At 29.1% G+C, this 20031-nt stretch overlaps 2 protein-coding genes across 2 annotated transcripts in view; both read right to left on the reverse strand.

The window, feature by feature from the left end:
• The window catches only part of LOC129988748 (sodium/calcium exchanger 2-like), a 79744-nt gene extending 60134 nt beyond the window's left edge, over positions 1–19610 (reverse strand). Inside the window, exon 1 of the mRNA XM_056097016.1 lies at positions 19499–19610. The gene's annotated coding sequence lies outside the window, so the exon portion shown is untranslated. The remainder of the gene's footprint in view (positions 1–19498) is intronic.
• LOC129987529 (piggyBac transposable element-derived protein 2-like) lies at positions 8850–11832 on the reverse strand. The gene is made up of 2 exons (XM_056095499.1): positions 11073–11832; positions 8850–9001 (listed from the first exon to the last, which is right to left on the reverse strand). The coding sequence occupies exons 1-2, from the start codon at positions 11830–11832 to the stop codon at positions 8850–8852; spliced, it is 912 nt and encodes a 303-aa protein (XP_055951474.1).
• Positions 19611–20031: the final 421 nt, after the last annotated feature.

A 20031-nucleotide genomic window follows, 5' to 3' on the forward strand; every position in this document is an offset into this window, starting at 1 on the left:
AATTAAAATATTTGAATAAATATAAAGGAGTAAATTGGAAAGGCTTCATTACGTTCATTTAGATATTATAGTATTCATAAATACCAAGTATCTTCAAAAAGTCGACATTGTATGCAAATATGGATGCCTCGCAATTATTAGACATCATAAATAATAAACATTATCACAAGATTACTAAAATAAAATAATTAATCCTAAGTCATATTTTCTGTTGAAATCTAAAACTGAAATAGCCAGTTTATTAAAAGAGGGACCTCATAATGACCACTGCCTAGGATCCCAACAATGATCCCAATAAAACTTAAATTCATTTTCTTCGCACTTTCAAATATTATGACATCTACCAACTCATATTTAAATCTACCAACTCATATGTAATAGAACTTCCTGACAAATTTTTCTCGCCGTCTGTCGCGGATGACATAAAAAACAGCGGATACAGACGATGGACAGATTAAAATATGCCATAATTCCCCTCTTCCCACCTGACAGACGTCATTACACAATATCCAGAAAATAAGAGGAAATGAGAAATCTTTCCGAATCTATCTCTACGTCCTTCACTTACATTTTCACTCAAATCCCACACGCAAAGAAAGTAAATAGGTTTTTCTAGTGGGAGTTGGAACAATCCAGCTTGATGAATGACAACAAAAGACTCCTTTCTTTGATGAATAATCTTTGTATTCTAACTTAACCATTGCAAAATGCTTTTAATCATTCCTAACCTAAAAGTAAAAGAGAAGTTTTCCAAATATTCAAAGCTGCGTTAGGTGACCTATTTACGTCTATGGAATAGAATAGTATCATTAATGTAAATCCGCATTGTTTAGTTTATTGTGAGTACGTGATTGCTTATGCAAAATTTTTAAATTGTAGCTAACTTATCGCAGTGTTTGTCCCTAATGCTATTTTGTATGCTGTGATGCAACCGAGTTGGTAAGTTTGAGACAGGTCATTGCTGTTGACCTGTGAATGAGGTATTTGTCAAACAGGAGGATCCAGTCCGATTCCGAAAAACGGTCAGCACAGAGAACGTATGATGTATCATAATAATGATGTTTATATTTCGGAATTCACTAATTAATAAGGATAAAGATTATTAACATTATGAGAACGAAATCATTCTTTGGCATAGCACGGTTTTGCAATTTTCAAACTAGTGAAACAAACGAATTCATGAACATAAATTTCCAATTTTTTTTACAAAACATATTAACCCTTTGACTGCATTTATTTGAAACGACTTTTGGATTTGAAGCGCATTTGATTTTTTTGAACATGTTAAGGCAGTAGTTTTTACGTAAGAATTCATTTATTTCTTATTATTCAGAATATATTGCTGCGTGATATTGAGATAAATTAAGCTAATTAGAATTACAAAAAAAAATGGAAACATAAACTCAAACAAATACGAAATGTTCTGATACGTCCAATGTACTCAAAGGGTTAATTAGCGACACAATGTTCAAATTATATTCATTATTATTTTTATTATTATAAAAACTTTTCAAGTCAAATACAAGTATAAATTCTTCTGTTCTTCTTGATAATTCATTTGGACATTCAAAAAGTACATTTCTTAAAATTATTTATTTAAATATTAGAAAAAATATTCTTTTACAGAAATATTTGATTCGTTTAGCATTTTGATTAACGTAGATATTTTATGCGATAAACAAGAAAAATAAAATTATTTCAGCGGATTTAAACTGAATAATTTTAGAAATATTAATTACAATGTGCCAGCTCAATTGCCGATTAGTATAGTATCCTAAATTCATGGATAAATATCCAGATGTGTTTCAAATCCATACCAGTTGAGACTAATCTGCGATTGTGGTTCAGGGGTCTTTCAGTTGTCTCTCAACAACTCTAAAAAAGCGACATGCTGATATGAAACACATTCCGATATGTAGGTATCATGAAATTTCCTTCGAAAGTAGTAAAATAATATCTCAAAATGAGCAATTATTTGTGCTGATTATTGTATTAATATGATAGATATGAATATGTTCGCCGATAAACAACAAAGCTAATCGGCCGATGAGACAATTTCAAAGTAACGAAGACTAAGGACATTTCCGAAAATGGCAAACATTGGGTGTTTCATTATTTCATACTTTGTTTTACTATGTATATTGTCGTGTTCGTCTATATATTACACATTATAAACCATTCTTTTAACCTAATCGATTGCATCTGCCTTGTATCATAACAACTTTAAAGTAAAGCATTTAATTATGGGTTGTTCAAACTATTTTAAATTTAACTATTAATAGCAATAGTTTTGGTTCCAGTTACATTGTTTCTCTTACTATTTCCTTAAAAAAGGAAAAACAGCAACCAAATTACTTTCCCTTGTGAAATTTTGCTACGAAGACAAGAAAATAAAAACTTGCACACTGCTTCAAGAAAAGCTTGTTACAAAATAAAAGACGAAAATATTATACAGGTGCCTTAAATAATGACACCACTGCTTCTGACAGTATTTTTATTATAATCCTTAACTTAGTTCAAATAAGAAACAAAGAGTACTTTCAGTTGTTCGTGATATGACTCAACTATTTATGTATAATTCCTTTAATAGAATAACTATAAAATAAAGTTGAAGAACATAAATTATGTAAATTAAAGTTTTATATCACATATTAAAGTGTTTTTCATTTGTTCTTTGTCTGTTTTTGGTTTTTACACCAATGCAAAAAGAATTTCTATACAGAAACTTTTAGAAAGGAAGTATTAAATATTAGCAACTCAAAGCTTGAAGGTTTGTTTATTATTTAATCAAAAACTATTCAGAAAAACAAGTGCCCCACAGCATTTTAATTCAATCATAACCGCAAAATGAAGAAGAGTTACATCACGTTTATTCTTTTCAAGAAAGGGAAGTTGAATCAGTAACACTTAGCCCCGGGCTGATAAATTAACTTTTCCTTACCTATTGATCTGTCAGGAGCCTTTACTGCCATATAAGAGAAAGAAAAATAGTTCAATACCTACAATGAAGTAGAAATTTGACCAAATAATAAGGATCATAGAAAAAATCGATGAGGCTGAAAACTCGTAAATATTACATCCAGAATATTTATTTTAAAGACCTGTTAATTCGCAAAAAGTGTATAGAGGTGATTTTTAATAAAATAAGACGACACTCAAAACTCGCATAAAACAAATAGAAATTCACCCACTCTTTGTCAAAACGCAATTACACATTTAAATGAAGAGAAAAAACTAACATAACCAAATATAAACAAATTTGATATGACAAAAATTCTTTTAATTGATAAAAGATTATTTAAACTGTCCAGAAAAGAAAAAAAAATACTTACAGTAATTTCTTTAACTTGTATTTTTAAACATCAATAAGTCGGTTAGATTTAAGAAAGCGGTATTGGCATGAGACGAATTTTTTCAAGCGCCAATTCGCCAAATTTAATTCAGATAAGATAAGGTCAAATTTAATTCAGTTAAGATAAGGCCAAATTCAACTCAGTTAGGATAAGACCTAACGATGACGGACCAATCTTAACAATGAACAAATATGTTACTCTCTTACATCAATAAATAGGATCTTATCGTGTTTTTAGGTTTAATCAATAAATTATTAATAAATGCATTTACAAATACAATTGGTTTGGTTATATTAATGTCCCGTTTGAAGCAACACTTGGGCTATTTTAGGACGGACCTCGTCCAGATGACGAGGACGACACCTGAACTGGCAATTCCCTTTCCACACCACACCAGCGGGAGAACTTTTGGTCAGGACGGATTTAACGTGCAACTGGCCCCCTTACATGACGGTTCTTCGGTGGAATCTGGTCTCGAACCTGAAACCTTCCGGTTCCGAAGCCGGGACCTAACCACCAGGCCACCGCGGCCCGCATTACAATTACAATAAAATGTATATTGCAATTTAAAATTTATAAAAGAAGTAAAAACCGACAAATAAACGACAGTTTCCTTTTAAGAGCAACCATCCTGCGACGATCTTCCCAAATGGCAAAACCGGCCTTGTTGATATTGACTGATTGATTTTTTTTAGATTTTTTATCAGGTTTTTAAGGTTACATGAAGGGTATTTTGGACCGTCATTCTGAATCATGCGACGTCAGATGACGACGACGACACTTGAGCTGGTTGGTACACATCACTTCAAACTTCCACGACATAAAAACAATGTTTAAACTAAAACGAAATTATTAGCAAAAGAGAGACATGAAACATAGAATATTGAAATCACAATGAACTCAATCGGCATTTCTTCTTGAAACAAGAATTTAAAAAAAAAATGGAAGTAAAAGTTTCTAAAATATAAAATAATTATCAATATTTTCTATATAGAAAAGAAAACTTAAGAAAGAGGATAGATTCTGAATATCCTATATTCTTTTTCGATAAAATGTCATTTTGTGTGTATATGCATAGTTTTATTTAAATGAAAATATTAATCATGTTTTAAACCGCAATTCAATTTCAAACACTAAATAACGATTTCTTTTTAATTCTTGGAAAATCCTATATAAAACAGTGTTTAATCTTGATGGGAGACTAGTGTTCTATACTAATAAAGAGAGAAAATACTAGTGGCGTAGCAAAGGCAAATGATATGAATGAAGTGTTAATTTAAATCCTATATAAAACAGTGTTCTATACTAATAAAGAGAGAAAATACTAGTGGCGTAGCAAAGGCAAATGATATGAATGAAGTGTTAATTTAAATCCTATATAAAACAGTGTTTAATCTTGATGGGAGACTAGTGTTCTATACTAATAAAGAGAGAAAATACTAGTGGCGTAGCAAAGGCAAATGATATGAATGAAGTGTTAATTTAAATCCTATATAAAACAGTGTTTAATCTTGATGGGAGACTAGTGTTCTATACTAATAAAGAGAGAAAATACTAGTGGCGTAGCAAAGGCAAATGATATGAATGAAGTGTTAATTTTTTTTCTATACGTCATATCGATTTATACGCCAACTGCTGAATTCAAAAATGCAGAATATGCGCAAAGATGTGGCCTTTATAGCGTTCTCCTAAATTACTGAGTTATTAAATTAAATTGTTATTAAGGGGGTCCGGGACACATTTTGAAAAAATTTTTATTACATAATTTAAAACTTTGAAATTTTTTGTACTGATCAACCATCTTATTAATAAACAAAATCACAACACAAAAGTTTTCAAAAAAATTTTTAAACTTAAAATTAAAAATTTTTTTTTAAAAAAAGTGACGTTGTTTTAAATCGATATAACTCAAAATATTTTTGATCAATTTTCAAATTTTTTTCATTAAATCAAACACAAATATATATTCTTTCATTTTGATTCGGCAATTTAAAAAATATTAATTTTAAAAAAAAAATTTAAAAAATTTGAATGAAAATTTTGAAAAATTCTTGGGTACTTTTTTAAAAAAAATTCATATCTTGAAAAGTAAATTTTTTTTTTTAAATTTGCTGAATCAAAATTAAAGTAAACAGTTTGAAAAATATGTGTTTCAAATTTCAGACCTCTATCTTTATATGATCTGGACTTATATCAATTTGATCACAAAAATAATGAAAAAACGTAACATGGTTAAAAATACGTTTAAAGTTTAAAAATAAAATTTATAAGAATTAAAACTATTTAAATACCTTTAAAAGTTTCCAGATGCATAAGAGACACCTCCCTTCCTCACAAGTGTTTGGTTTAATTAAAAATTTATTTCCAAAAAATCAAAAATTACGCTAAAACAATGCCAGGAAATGTCGGTTTACATTTAAAGAGATGAAGTTGCCATGGCAACGCCTTTTTGACAGTTAAGAATTTCAAAGCAGTGGTCAACAAAAATTACGATATATCTCGCTCTAATTAAGATAGAAACATGGTTTGGATGCACCTTGCAACTTGACAATCAGAATCTTACTTTTCAATCATGCAAGTGAAACAGCAATTATTGTATGTTTTTGTTAAAAAATCCAGTTGAAAAGAAGAAATTCTTTATCATTATTGACAATTTACAAATAAATGATAACTTAAGAGACTTTTTTATCACATTTCAATTTAAATAACTACACTTTTTTGAAATAGACAGTATTTGAAAAATGGTAAGAAAAAGAAAAGTGATCTACATTTTAATAATTCAAGAAAAAAGGGAGAAAACAAATGTTGAGACATCAGCCAAGTCAGAAAAAGTGGTCATTTCTCAGAATTTTCTGAGAAATGAGCCATGAAATAACCCATCTTTCAATCGTTTACCTTGACTTATCTTAAAGCCTCGAAGCGGATTACTTCCTACAACAATCGATTTTTTTAAAGTGAGTAAGAGTAAGATGATTGTAGCTCACAAGGAAAAGATTACCCTCAATCAGAAGATTTAGTGAAATCTCTTCAATTATCTTGGAAAAAGACACAAGTAAAATATAGTACAATTAAAAATAAAAAAGATACAAAATTTCAGTATAAAAGAATATAGAGAAAGTTGTGCTGTAAATAAAAATTATACAACTATAAGATTAAACAAGCGGCAATGGTCTCCCAAAACTTTCTCGTATACTCTCTAATAAATTTGTCATGCCAAATAATGCCTTGCGGGGCATACAATAGTTACGAAATATTAGCTTTTGACGTGAAATTAGCGCTTTTATTGAATCTTTTCTGTCATCCTTGGCGAGTTATTTGGCGATTAATCCTTGCCATGCCGTTAATGGTATCCAAAAATCGAACAAATACACACGTTTTAAACGCATTTTTCTCAACCGATTGAAACAAAAATTTGATGCAAAACTGCACATGCAATCACAAAATCCCATACCAATTTTGATATATTTAAGTTGATGCTTTTTTTTAATTACCGCGTTTATATATTTCTGAAAGTACATACCGACAGACGGTCAACCCCTTCTTGGATTTGGCTCAAAATTTGCAAGATGCCTTTGCTATAGATGTTTAACCTGTGTATACAATTTTATCAATCTAACTCTCTCAGTTTTGTAGTTATCATGTAACTAATTTTCAAGCAGTCGGACAGACAGATTTCCTCCTTATGAATTTTGCTGAACATTTGATAGAAATATACAAATATTGTATCAATTTAATATCCAAATTTCATCTGTCTAGCTCAAATCGCCATGGAGTTATCTTTGTCACAGACAGATAAACAGACGGACATTTTCCAAAAATGATTTTTTCGAACTCAGGGTGCTCTAAAACGTGAAAATTCTTCAAAATCTTGAGTTCGAATCTTATAACAATTACACTACTTGCTCTATACTACGTATACGAGAAAGTTAAAACGAAATCAATTTGTAAATGAGTTAGCCGCACATGAATTCAAGAGAAATAAATTTGAACGTAATCATAAGAAGGCAGTAAAATTAAAAAAGGAAAAAAAATTAAGAAAATAAAGGCAACCTGAATACCAAAACCACTATTTCGATATTGGCAATCAGTTTAAAAGACAATACTGATGAAGAATCTTATTAACATTTTTACTTGCTCTAGTTTCAAGAAAGGAAAATAGAACAACTTAACCATCACCTGATTGCGCAGTGTTGGAAACGAATAACGAATTTTATAAATTTACAATAAAATATAATATAATTAAACAATAATAATAAAAAGTGTATCATGTTGATAAAAATAAGTATTATCAATGTTAAACATTGATTTTTCAATTATATATATATATATATATATATATATATATATATATATATATATATTATTTTCTCATGGGTATATTTGTGACTAATATAAAGAATATTAAATATAAACTTAACTATTATTTTTATTAAATATAAGCTCAGAAATTTATTTTTATATATAAAATTTCTGGTTAAGATGCCCAGTTTTGTGAATACCTATTGTACAGAAATAAAATATATTGTGAATACCTATTGTAATACAAAAAATATATACTGAATTCGAATATCAACTAACACAATAATTACATAACGAAGAGAGAAAGATGAATAAAATTTGGTATACAGATTAAACATCTATAGTGCTGACACCTGTCAAATTGTGTGCCAAATACAACAAAGAGTTGACCGTGCTGTCTGTCTGTACTTTCAGAAACATGTAAATGCGATAACTGACAAACGCAATGATATATATAAAATTTGGAATGGATTTTTGTGACTACAAGCGTAGTTTTGTATCAAATTTTAATTTCAGTCGGTTGGGGAAAATGCGTCTGTAGCTGAAATTAGACTTTAGGTTACTATTAACCATATGCCAGTGATTAATTGCCAAAAATCTCGCCAAGGATTACAAGATAGTTATGCTACATTCACACCAAAGGTTAATATTTCGTAACTATTGGACGCCAATGCCATGCAAGTTTTCTGGGATAATACTTTTATTAGAAATTATGCGAGAAAGTTTTGGGGAAACCATTCCAACTTTTTTTTTAAACCAAACATTAGACAGAAGTTTTAATACAAGCAATTTGACAGCGAATAAAGATAAATTATGTAGCTGGGTATTTACTATGGAATGGTAAGAATTTCTCCCATTTTGAGTTTAGAAAACAGCTTAAGAGAACTTCCAGAAATTCCAAGCAAAAACGACATTTCCAGGTTCCATTCCTCACACACACACATTCGAAGTCACTCACGCGTCGAAAACGAAAGGGTCAACAGCCGCCAAGTCGCCAATTCAAAAGGCCAATCCGTCATTTTCCCTCTCAAATGTGTCTTTCATGCAGAACCAGAAGTTATTTCGTTCCAAAATAATACCCTGCCCTACATGATCACTCCAGGACATAATGGACACTTATAAATTAAATAAACAACATGCAAGTTACCGACACGCCTTGAATTGATACGCCAAACGATAGAGGGAAAAATCGTCTGGTCAACAGAGTGGAAGGACTGTTTCTTGCAGAAGCAGGTGACCATTCGAGCAAATACTGACTTTTGTTTTCCAGCCTAAACAGGTAAAGTTCGAAATATCACGAACCGTGACCAGTGTCCACAGCAAGGCGAACAACGAGCAATATGGGTCATCTAAGATTGAACTTGAAAAGTCAACAGCTCATTAAAAGAAATAATTGCTGTATTTCTCGAGATTGAAAAGGTCTTTGATACCGAGGAAAAGTTTTGAAAAAGGAAGCAATAGTTTGTTGATTTAAAAATAAGTGGAACTGGCCTAGAATGGAAACTAGAATAGTTTAAAGTAACACACTCGATTTCTGTAACTTAAAAAAAGCATCTTTTTTACATCTAAAAGGATTTTTTTATAATGAATTATTTGTAATTATTTAGAGTTTATTCCTATTTTTAGAATAATTAAAAGAAATAGAAAAATTGAATACTTCCCTTTTTTACTTGCTTTTGATGTGTGTACATTTAGAAACTGATATGATCTATTAATGTTTTTGGAACATTTCGGTTTTACTTTTTCAATAAAATTAATAAACATATTTTAATTTTATTTATGGCGATATTTGTTTTTTTAAATTATTATTAAAATATATTTCCATCCCGTTTTTACACATAAATTTTTACGTTTTTACTCAATAACCTTGGAGTATTTATTGAACAAGAAAACCATTTTAAAATTAGCTTTTCAGCGATAACAGCTTCATTTCCGAATCATTCTTTTTTTTTTTTTTTTGCCCTCTAATTTTTATTAATTTTTCCAAAATATTTATAAGCATATTTTACAAAAGTCATTCATTATTTTAGTGACTGCATTTACAAATACGTGCGTTGTAACGAGGTTAAATACATTTCTTTTGTGCATAAGTTATTGCAGCTATATAATTAAGAGTTAATTTTTAAAATAATATTACAATGGACGAATGAAGCCAAAAACAGTTATTATGATGGTTCGGACTATTTTTTATACGTTTCATTTTATATGTTCATTAATCAGTAAGAAAAATTATAAAAAAAATTGAAATCTGCTATTGAAAATTTCAAGTTATCATGTGAGAAAATTATTTTTTTAACACTTTGTTGACCGGCAATTTCATACAAAAATTTATTTTGTTGACCGGCCATTTCGCACAAAAATGTATGCATGGCACCCGCTATTTGATATAGAAAATATCTCATGTCACCGGGGCAAAAAATGTAATTGAATAAAATTCGAAGTGATTTTCAAAACATTTTATTTGCACAAAACAATAGTAAAACTAATAATAATAATAACAATAACAATAATAATAATAATAATAACTAATAATTTTTTTTTGTATGGTAAAAATTAAAGCATTCACCGACGTGTAAAGGTACACAACATGTCTTACAAATATATCTCGTTTCGCTGCGCTTTCCTTTTGAAGAGCATACTCGACACTTTCTTGTTGGATTTGTTTTAGATGCAGTAATTATTGGTTCTAAAACGTGGTCCAGAAGTTTTCCTGAAAGCCTAGATACAGGATCTTTGTGTGGAGCTCTTTTAGATGCATGAGAAGTATTTGCTGGTTGTGTGTTGCTTTCAATTGATTCCGAAGATAGCCATATCCTAGCTACTTCTAAGAGAAATTTTTTGTATCTTATTTTATTTTGGCACTTCTTTGAATAAATCGCGAAAGCATTAAATAGAAGGCAATTGATAAAAAAAATGCTGTTTTTTTGGACCATTTGATGCTTTTTCGCAGTATGCTGCTGTTTGCCAAATATTGATCTGCACGATCGACTCCTTTCATATATTTATTGTATTCAATTATACATGAAGGTTTTATTTTATCGTTTATATAATTTTTATTTCGATTTCCAGTTGTTATCATAGACGCATCATGAATTGTTGAAATCATTCGCACTAACCTTTTATCCTTCCATGTGAGGAGCAGAATCGGTCCTTTTCGTAAAAATGTCATTTGCCTTCTCTGAAGATTTTTGGATTTTTCTATAAGTAATTTTGGCAAGCCACGGTTTTCGCGAATGGTACCACATACACGTATTTTATTTTCAAGTAAAATACTAGCTGTTGAAACGTTGTTGTAATAATTATCTTGATACACGTGATGATTAAATCCAAAATACGGTTGCAAAATTGACAATATTGTTTCTTCAAGTTTTTTCCCAACACCAGAATAAACTTCAAAGTTGCAAATGTACCCTGACTTACTTTCACAAACCATTCTCACTAAAATTCCGTATTTTGTAATTTTTGCAGGATTATATGTTTTGAATTTTAGACGTCCTCTCCATGGTATCATTGCTTCGTCTAATGATAATTGCTGCTTCGGTACATACATCGATTGACTTTTGGAAATAACGTAGTCTAAGAGAGGTCTCATTTTATAAAGCCTATCTGTACTAAGTACATTTTCAACGTTATCACTGAGGTGGAAAAATGTGAAGATCTGTTCAAACCTCACCCTGCTCATTGTTTTAGGGAATATTGGTATTTCCACCAAAGGGTCAGTTGACCAATAATCTCTCCAGCAAGTTTTTTTCGTTTGTCCCATCAATACCAACAATCCAAGAAACTTTTTCATATCGTTCGTTGTTACTTCCTTCCACTGTAAAGTTTTGGCTGAATTTTTATGCAAATCTTTCATTTGGGTGTGATATAGATTTGTTTGAGAAACAACTAAATTAAAAAATTCTTCATCAAAAAACGAATCGATTACATCAACGATGCTTGGTGGATCACATTCAAAGTTCGGTACTCTCGAATTTCTGGAATAATCTTCCAAAGAAGGAACAATATCAATATAATTCCACTCTTCATCACTATCTGCTTCACTATCGGAAAGAATTCTTCTTTGTCGTTTTGATGGTCTAATGTCTGAATCATCACTATCAGAATCACTGAACTCGAAATCACTCGGACAATCCGACAAAACATCCGCATATAACTCGCTAAAAAGTTCTTCCGACATGGTTCAAATTTTTTAAATTTTTATAATGCAATGGAAACAGAAATCAGAAAAGTAATTTTGATTTTGAAAAGCCAACATAACAAAATTTTGCATTGCAAGTTTTTGAAAAAATATTTGCATTTCATGAACTTAGAAAAAAATATCAAAGTGCAAAGACGAGTTATCTCGTCACCGGTCAACAACGTTCGGGCATGAAAAGACGAGTTATCTCGTCACCGGTCAACAAAGTGTTAAGTTACGTGGTATCACAGAAAGAAAGGCATCACGTTCTCACATGTCTTATATTTCGCAATCGTCAACATTTCGAAAAGCGATGGTTTTTAACCATCTCAAAATCAATCCAATTGTAAAAATTTTTCTCGAAGCCAGTACTTTTTTTCCATGAAAAAACAGTCAAAACCGGTTTTAAACAATCACGTGAGTACCAGATTATGCATGCGTTGATATTTAGAAAACGATAGAATTTTTTTCTTCCATCTCAAAATAGTTCAAGCTCCAAAACTTTATAATAAAGCCAATTCTTTTTTTCTTCTTAAGAAAATCCAGTTTAAATTGGTTTGGAATGATCAAGTTACTATTGTATTCCAAAACTGTCAACTTTTAGAAAAGCGATGAGTTCTTTTAATCTCTAAATTGTTCGTGCTCCAAAACGTTTTTTTTTTTTTTTTTGACAGCTAGAAAATTGAAAATTTAATATATATATATATAACTTTCGATACCTCTCCTCACTATTTCGCGTTCATTCCCATTTTCATCTCTGTACTTCTTCGGACCATAACTTCTTATAACCTTGCCCTTTATTGGCCAGAAAAATCGGGTACATGGTGGGCATTCGCGCCAAGTTGTAACTAGGTTGTGAGTTATCAAATGTGACAACCTTCTTTAGCATTTTCTAATAACCCTAAAAGCGAAAAATGGATGCCTCAAATCCATAATTCGCCAATTTTCTGCCCATGCATTTTGTGGCTTATAAAATCTCAAACCAAAACAACATCATGTTCTCACATGGTAATAATACAGGGAATAAAAGGTAATCCAAATTCACCAATTTTCTTCTCATAAATCATTAAGCCATTGAATTTCAAAATTTAATATTGTTGCTACAGTAAAAACACTTTTTGACAAATAAAGTCAATTAAATTTTAAAGTATTGCTTAATTCGTTATATTGTTGGAAGAACAATCTCATAATTTATTCGATTTAAACAAAGCACGCAATTCTTTCCATTGAAAATATTTGAAATAATTACATTCGTTATCTAAACTCTCAGGGTAACCGCTTTCGCAACATATTTTCGAAACAGCAGGCCTTCTTATAGTGGAAAGTGATATCATCTACCTCTTTACTTTCGATCTAAGAACACACCTTTATTGTGGAGGTTGAATCGACCTTGAATAGGGTAGGGGTTACCACAAACGATGCTCGTATGGTCAACGGCCGACAAGGAACAATCGGGACTTTTCTAAGAAACCACTTCTCAATCTTCAGGAGAGAGTGGACTCTGTTGGCCATTTTCGCGAATTTACATATGAATTTTAGAGTTTTTTTATACATATTTATTAAAATATAAATACATCATATATCTATAAAAACTCTTTAAGACAAAATATATTATTATAAGAAAATTTTAAAATATATAATCAAAAAATTTTTAAATATTCTAGGCGACGCAATTTTTTTTTTCTATTGGTTTTCTCTTATTATTCTAAAAAAAATTTATTTGGAATAAAACTGATTTTGTAATTTCAATTAGAGATATATTTATTGGAAATAATTTCATGCACATGTATTGAATTTTCAGAAGAATTATGTGTACTTCTTTAAAAAAAAACTGAAATTGTTTTTTAATTATCTAAAAGAACTTGAAACAAAAGGCATATCCAAATTTCTTTTGGTGTTTAAACAAAATCTTCATTATAAATTTCACGCAATTTTCTCAAATATAAGACATTTGGAACAATTTAAAGATATTAAAATCTTATAGGAATATCATTTTGAGAAAAAGTTATGAAAAATATATTTATTTCTCAAAGCCTTTCAAATATTCATCGTATTGAACAATGCATTTTATAATGCTATTTCAGTTGAATATACACGTATATTTTGGTTATCCAATATAAAAAATTCTTATTTTCATCTTTTTTTTGTTGTTGTTAATTTTAAAGTCTACTGTTCGATGAGAATTTTTGGCAGCAATGAAATAATTAGAGAAAAATATTAGTTTTATCTGGTAATAATCTTACAGGTATATTAGTTTAGGAATACAATATAGAATTTTTTAATTCTTCAAGAAAATTTAATTCATTTTTTTTTTTACAAAAAAGTATATATTAATTCTTTTTAATACCCTGAAGTTATACAAGAAGAAAATACAGTAAGCATTAAAAAAATTGACTTTGAAATTCCCCAGGAAAAAAAAAGTCACATTTTATATATGAATATGAAAAAAAAATAATGTTTCTGTAATTAGATCAGTTAATCTGTGAATACGATTAGTCAAAAATACAAGGAGTTAAAAGGATGCAATTTGGTATTTAGTCTTAACACTAAAATTGTATGTTTCTGTACAATTTTTGATGAAATCAGTCTACAGACAAAAAAATACCAATCCTCCTGTGTGTAAGTGAACACGGCAACTTACAAATGCACCACGCTAAACATATGGCTACAAACTTGGTATATAATTTAACCATAGAATTGTAGAATTTTATCATATTTTAGGCCTAATCTATCATCAGATTGATTGTCTACAGATATATAAATCCATGTACATGTAACAGCGATAACTCGAAAATACAATAATAATAAATTTATAATGATAATAATAAGCTACAATAATAATAATAATAAATTTAATTATCTAATCTCAATATCGACACTGGATTTGTGCCCAAATTCTGACCTATTTGCTTACAGTGAAATATATTCCAGCGCATATTCAATTAATTCTGAATTTTAGTATGCAATCTTTATATCAAAATTGTAAATCAGATTGAAATTTTGGATAAAATTGGAAAAAGGAATGAATTTAATTTAGCTAAAACTATATTGTACGCTTTGAAACAACACGAGGGCTATTTAGTAGCGAACCTTCGCAGCAGTCAGATGACAAGAAACAACACCTGAGCCGTCACCTCCTCTCAAATGTCGGCAGATTCAGTGGATAGGTGGATGTTTGACCTCAACATCAGATTTAAAAGCCTAGTCAACATACAAGGTGGATCATCGGTGAAACTGAGTATCAAATTTGAAACCTTCCGGCCTCAAAAGTCCGAGAGTTTGACATCACACTACCGTGGCCCATCGACTGAAGGAGCGATTTAATATTTCAAATTGCACGCTTGATTCTTTTTGCAAAATTAAACAGGAAACACGTCTATCATATAAGTATATGAGAAAGGAGAATATTCCCGCCGATTTTATTAACATTTAGGTAAATAAAAATTTTATTAATCCTTTTGAAGATGACCATCTCAATACAATACTATCTCATTTATTTATCAATCGAAAATATTCTCATCAATTTCAAATATGCATAAGTTTTGAAAGTACAACAAAAAAAAAAATTATGCTTATAGAAAAGAAACTATTTTCTTACAATACTTTTCAAATTCTTAAAAAGTAAAAATATATATTTGCACTAATGACATAATGATCATAATTTCACTCATATATTACAAGCAATTACAGGAAGCTTCAAATGAACAATAAATAGCAACATGTAATTTGAATAAATGTTTCATGTTTCGTAATATATAGGCACCAATACTAGAAAAAAATATATGACTAGTTTTAAGTTGAAGGAAGTAGGAAAAAAATCTGTTTAATATTCAGTAGAAGGAAATAACGTAAACAAACAATGGCAACGGTGCAACATAGAAACTCATTTATTGTTATGAGCCCGCTTATTGTTTGGTATCTAGGAGCTAGCATGATTTACACGATGAAAAGAATTCATCGTGTAAATCACGATTTTGGAGATGAGATTAGGCAGGAAATCAATATCCCAGTTTTTAATTCACTAAACAGCAACTTTCGATTACAAGAGAATGATTATCATAAAGAGTTTTTTTTTATTCTGAAAATAAATTTTAAGAAAAAAATTCAATAATATTTACAACACATTAGTCTTCTAATTTTTTTTTCTCTGGTCTCCTTTAAACATTTTTAAACTGGCAACACAAAGAAAATATTTTTAAAAAATTTAAGAATTCTTTCGCGATATTAATTTCACTCACATTTTAAGCAACGGATTCGCAGTTTTACAACCTTGCAAGGATCATCTATAATTACAAAAATTGAAAAAAGAACATGTTAAAATAGGCAAATAAATAAAATTAAATAGTGCGTAGGATAAGATCAACAAAAGATAATTTATTAATGAAAAAAATGAAGTTAGAAATGAAGTAAAATGAATGAAAAAAATGAAGTAAAATATTTCGACATATTATTTTATTCGTAAAACATTTCGAAAAATTTATACAGTTCTTATAATTGAATCCCACATTATCAATACCGTTTGAAAGAATAATCTTGTGAAAAAAAAGAATGTTATTTTTTATATATAAGTAACAAAAAAATATTCCTCAATATTAATTAAATTTTATCTACTTTTTTTAGAATATAAATTACATATGCGCTGAATTAAATGCATTTTTAATTATACTCACATAATTTATTTCAAAATTAGACCGAACTCAGCAAATTAAAAATAAAAATTAGATAATTGTTCCAACAGAACGCTATAATCCTGGCAAACCTCAACAATAGGAAATAAATGAATAAACCGCTAAATTGTAGCATTACCTCACATCCATTCATTGATTCAATGATATGATATCACTTTACTCAGCAATGACGTCAACATACGCTTTTTCCGCTTCTTCCAAGCTTCTAATACAACAAAACGCCGGATTGAATAGTTAATTCGCTTCACGCATGCAGATAATTTTCTCAAACGATTTTTTTTTTCTTTAGCTATTAAATAAAGCAATGAAGCTAAACGAATAAGAACTGTTCTGCCTTTATTAGCAAGGGTTTTTTTTTTGTTGTTGTTTTTTCGCAGGAATAAGTTTTCTTGTTAGAAGTGTGAACTTAATTGACTTTATCATAATTAACTGATATTCAGATGAATCTGTATTTTCATCGCAAACTAAGTTCACAATTTTTCTTTTAAAAAAATCTCAGTGTCATACGATAGATGCTTGAAATCCATACAGTCATAAGAGCAGTTAAGCTCCAAGAAACGTTCATTAAGAAAAAGCAAACTGACTTCATTAGCTGTAAATAACTGCAGAAATTATAATTAAATGGCAAGAATTTTAAAAAAAATTGATTTTACCTTACTTGTGTTTAAATACAGTACTAGTAAAAAAGAGTAACATCATAATTATACACTAAAAATTATTAAAATGCCCATATTTGTCAATTCAGTAATACAACTTTCATTATAAAAAAAAATCAAATTTTAAGTGAGCACAAGAATTTTTTGCAGAAATTTTTTTTGTTATTAATTAACAGTTATGAATGTTTATTAAATCTAAATCATTCAAATTAATATTTATTATTTTTTCAATTTCTGAAAAAAACCTAATTCTTTCTTTAATTTATTCGTCTTTTCCGTTCCAATGACGTCACTTATACTCGGTGTAATCTGTTTTTAATAATTAACAGATGTCTTCACTTACCTAATACTGATTATATTACACTAAGATGTTCTTAAATTGCAAAATGATTTAAATATGAATGAAGAATTTTATTTATTTAATTGCGATGCAATGAATAATTTTAAACAACGGATTTCTAAATTATTTTTTTAATACTGATTGTTTTGTCAATATATAATAATTTTTAGGAGGTTTGTTAATTAATAAAAATTGGTTACTATTAAAATAAAACATAAGAAAATAAAATATTGATTCTCATAAAACACTCTTCTTAACCACGAATATTTACAATTATTAGTTAACTGTATTAAAGTAGGAGCTTGTAGATCCTTATAATAATCGTTAATAATTTCGGATACAATCAAATAAAATTCTATAAGAGTGTTATTGACAAGTATTATCTAGAAAGAATTTTTTTTTAAATCTTGGAAAAAGCAAAAAGGATAAAAGTATTAAGTAAATTAATTAAATCAATAGATTTAGCGTGAGTTTTAAATTTCATATTAAGCGGTGAAATTTCGTGAGTCAGTGACGATGCCTTGTAATCGAATTCACATTTCTTCTCCACATATAAAGTATCCGAATAAATAAAAAAATAAAACAAAAACTCTGGGATATCGAAAATATATTTAAAAAAATGGAAGTCAGCAAAATAATGATATTAAAAACATGTTTTTAATTTAATAGCTACAGGATAATTCTTTTTACCTATTTTGACATTAACTTCATCATTTCAGAAATTTAAAAATTTATTTTTAAATTTTTTATTTAAATTAACATCTTTTATATATATTTTAAACTGCCTAAAAAGTATTAATCAAATCTGAGAAATACTGCCAATATGGCAGAAGAGTTAATAACAATATATATTTAATAATACTTCATCCCACAACAGAGTTTGTATTTTCTTTATCAGTATCCTAGATTTAGAAATTAATGATAATTTCGTTCACCATCATAATGCTACCAAAAGGCAGAATTATTTTTATTACTGTCATTATTATTTTAACATAAAAATTCTTGCATTTCTTTGAACCAAATTATTATGCCTTTAATAATGTCAATTACTTATTTTCATCTCTTACTTTACCAAATTTTTAAATAAATAAACTGAACGAGAACTAAACGAAATTTAAACTCTAATTTAAATAATTAGTTGTGACATCAGATCTGGAAGTAATAAGACAAATGTCTTGATTTAACATTTGAGCATTCCGAATATGATTAAAAAACTTTTTTAATGTTTAAGAATTTATTACAGCTAATACTAACAATAAAATTTAAATTAATATATTTCAGACTATTTTTTTTTGACAAAGTCTATTTAAAATTTTCATTGTTTCCGAATCATTACAAATAAATTATAGAAATAATTAAATTAATGAATATTGAAAAGCTCATCAATTACAAAATTCTTTTTTCTTTCTGTTTCAAACGTGTTAAAAGTTTCTTTTTGCTAATTTTTTTTTCAAAAGTTTGTAAAAAAAAGTGCAAGATTTGTCAAAAATTCCTTTTCTTAATATTCTTATCAAAAATATTTTTAATGCTTTACATTTTTAAATAATTACTAATATCATTTAAAATTATTTTCTGTAAACTAGCATATTTATATATTTTATTTCATTGTTTTTTAAGACTTTTAAACATTTTGATCGAATTCTGTAATATTAAACAATTACATTCCACAATAAATTTAAATCAAGCAAATGTTTGAAATCGTAATACAATTAAAACAACAAAATAAATATAATGTTTGCAGCATATTATTTGTAGAAACAGTTTTAAACGAAGCATCGCAAAATCGGATTGTAAATATGGAACCTAAACTACAACACAAGCGCAACTACTAATAAATAAGAACCCTTCCCCCTTTCCAATAAGACACCCTGGTGCTTTTGTTCGAACTTAAATATTTCCAAATCGCGTCTCTTAACAAACTTGACAATTATTACAGACAACTGTCAAATGAACTAAATGGTAAGACAAGGAACTTCACTTACCCTGCTGATTAGAACTGAACCGGCAGAATGTCTGACCGATTTCCAAGCAGATGATCTGCACAACTAAAAACACGAACAGCTGCCTGACTCCTACTCTTCCAGCAAGTTACGATCAGCGCCAACTCACTCACGCGGTTTCTTTTTTTCAGAGTCAGCCAGCGTGACGCATTCACGAACTGGGCTTCGCAGTCAACAGGTCATAGTTGGCGATCCACTTTTTTCCGCCTTGGCGATGTTTCTCGAACCAATTTTATTTCACTCGCCCGTAGAGCAGCGATATTACGCGTTGAAATTTTTTGTTGAAGTGCATGGTTGTGGAACGCGTGTGTTTACAAACGAGTGAAAATGGGGAATTCACGTCAAAATTTTCGTAGTTTATTGAGTATACCATGGTTGGAATTTTACTGATTCAAGTAATTCGAAGAGGATTATGAATAGGAGGGAATGAACTTTTCATATTACCGCGGTAGTTTTTCATATATTCTTGTCCATTTCTTTGGTGTTGCATATCTCAGGAATTTGCATGTAACTAA

This window comes from Argiope bruennichi, chromosome 10, assembly GCF_947563725.1.
Source record: "Argiope bruennichi chromosome 10, qqArgBrue1.1, whole genome shotgun sequence".
In the NCBI taxonomy this organism is placed as follows: domain Eukaryota; kingdom Metazoa; phylum Arthropoda; class Arachnida; order Araneae; family Araneidae; genus Argiope; species Argiope bruennichi.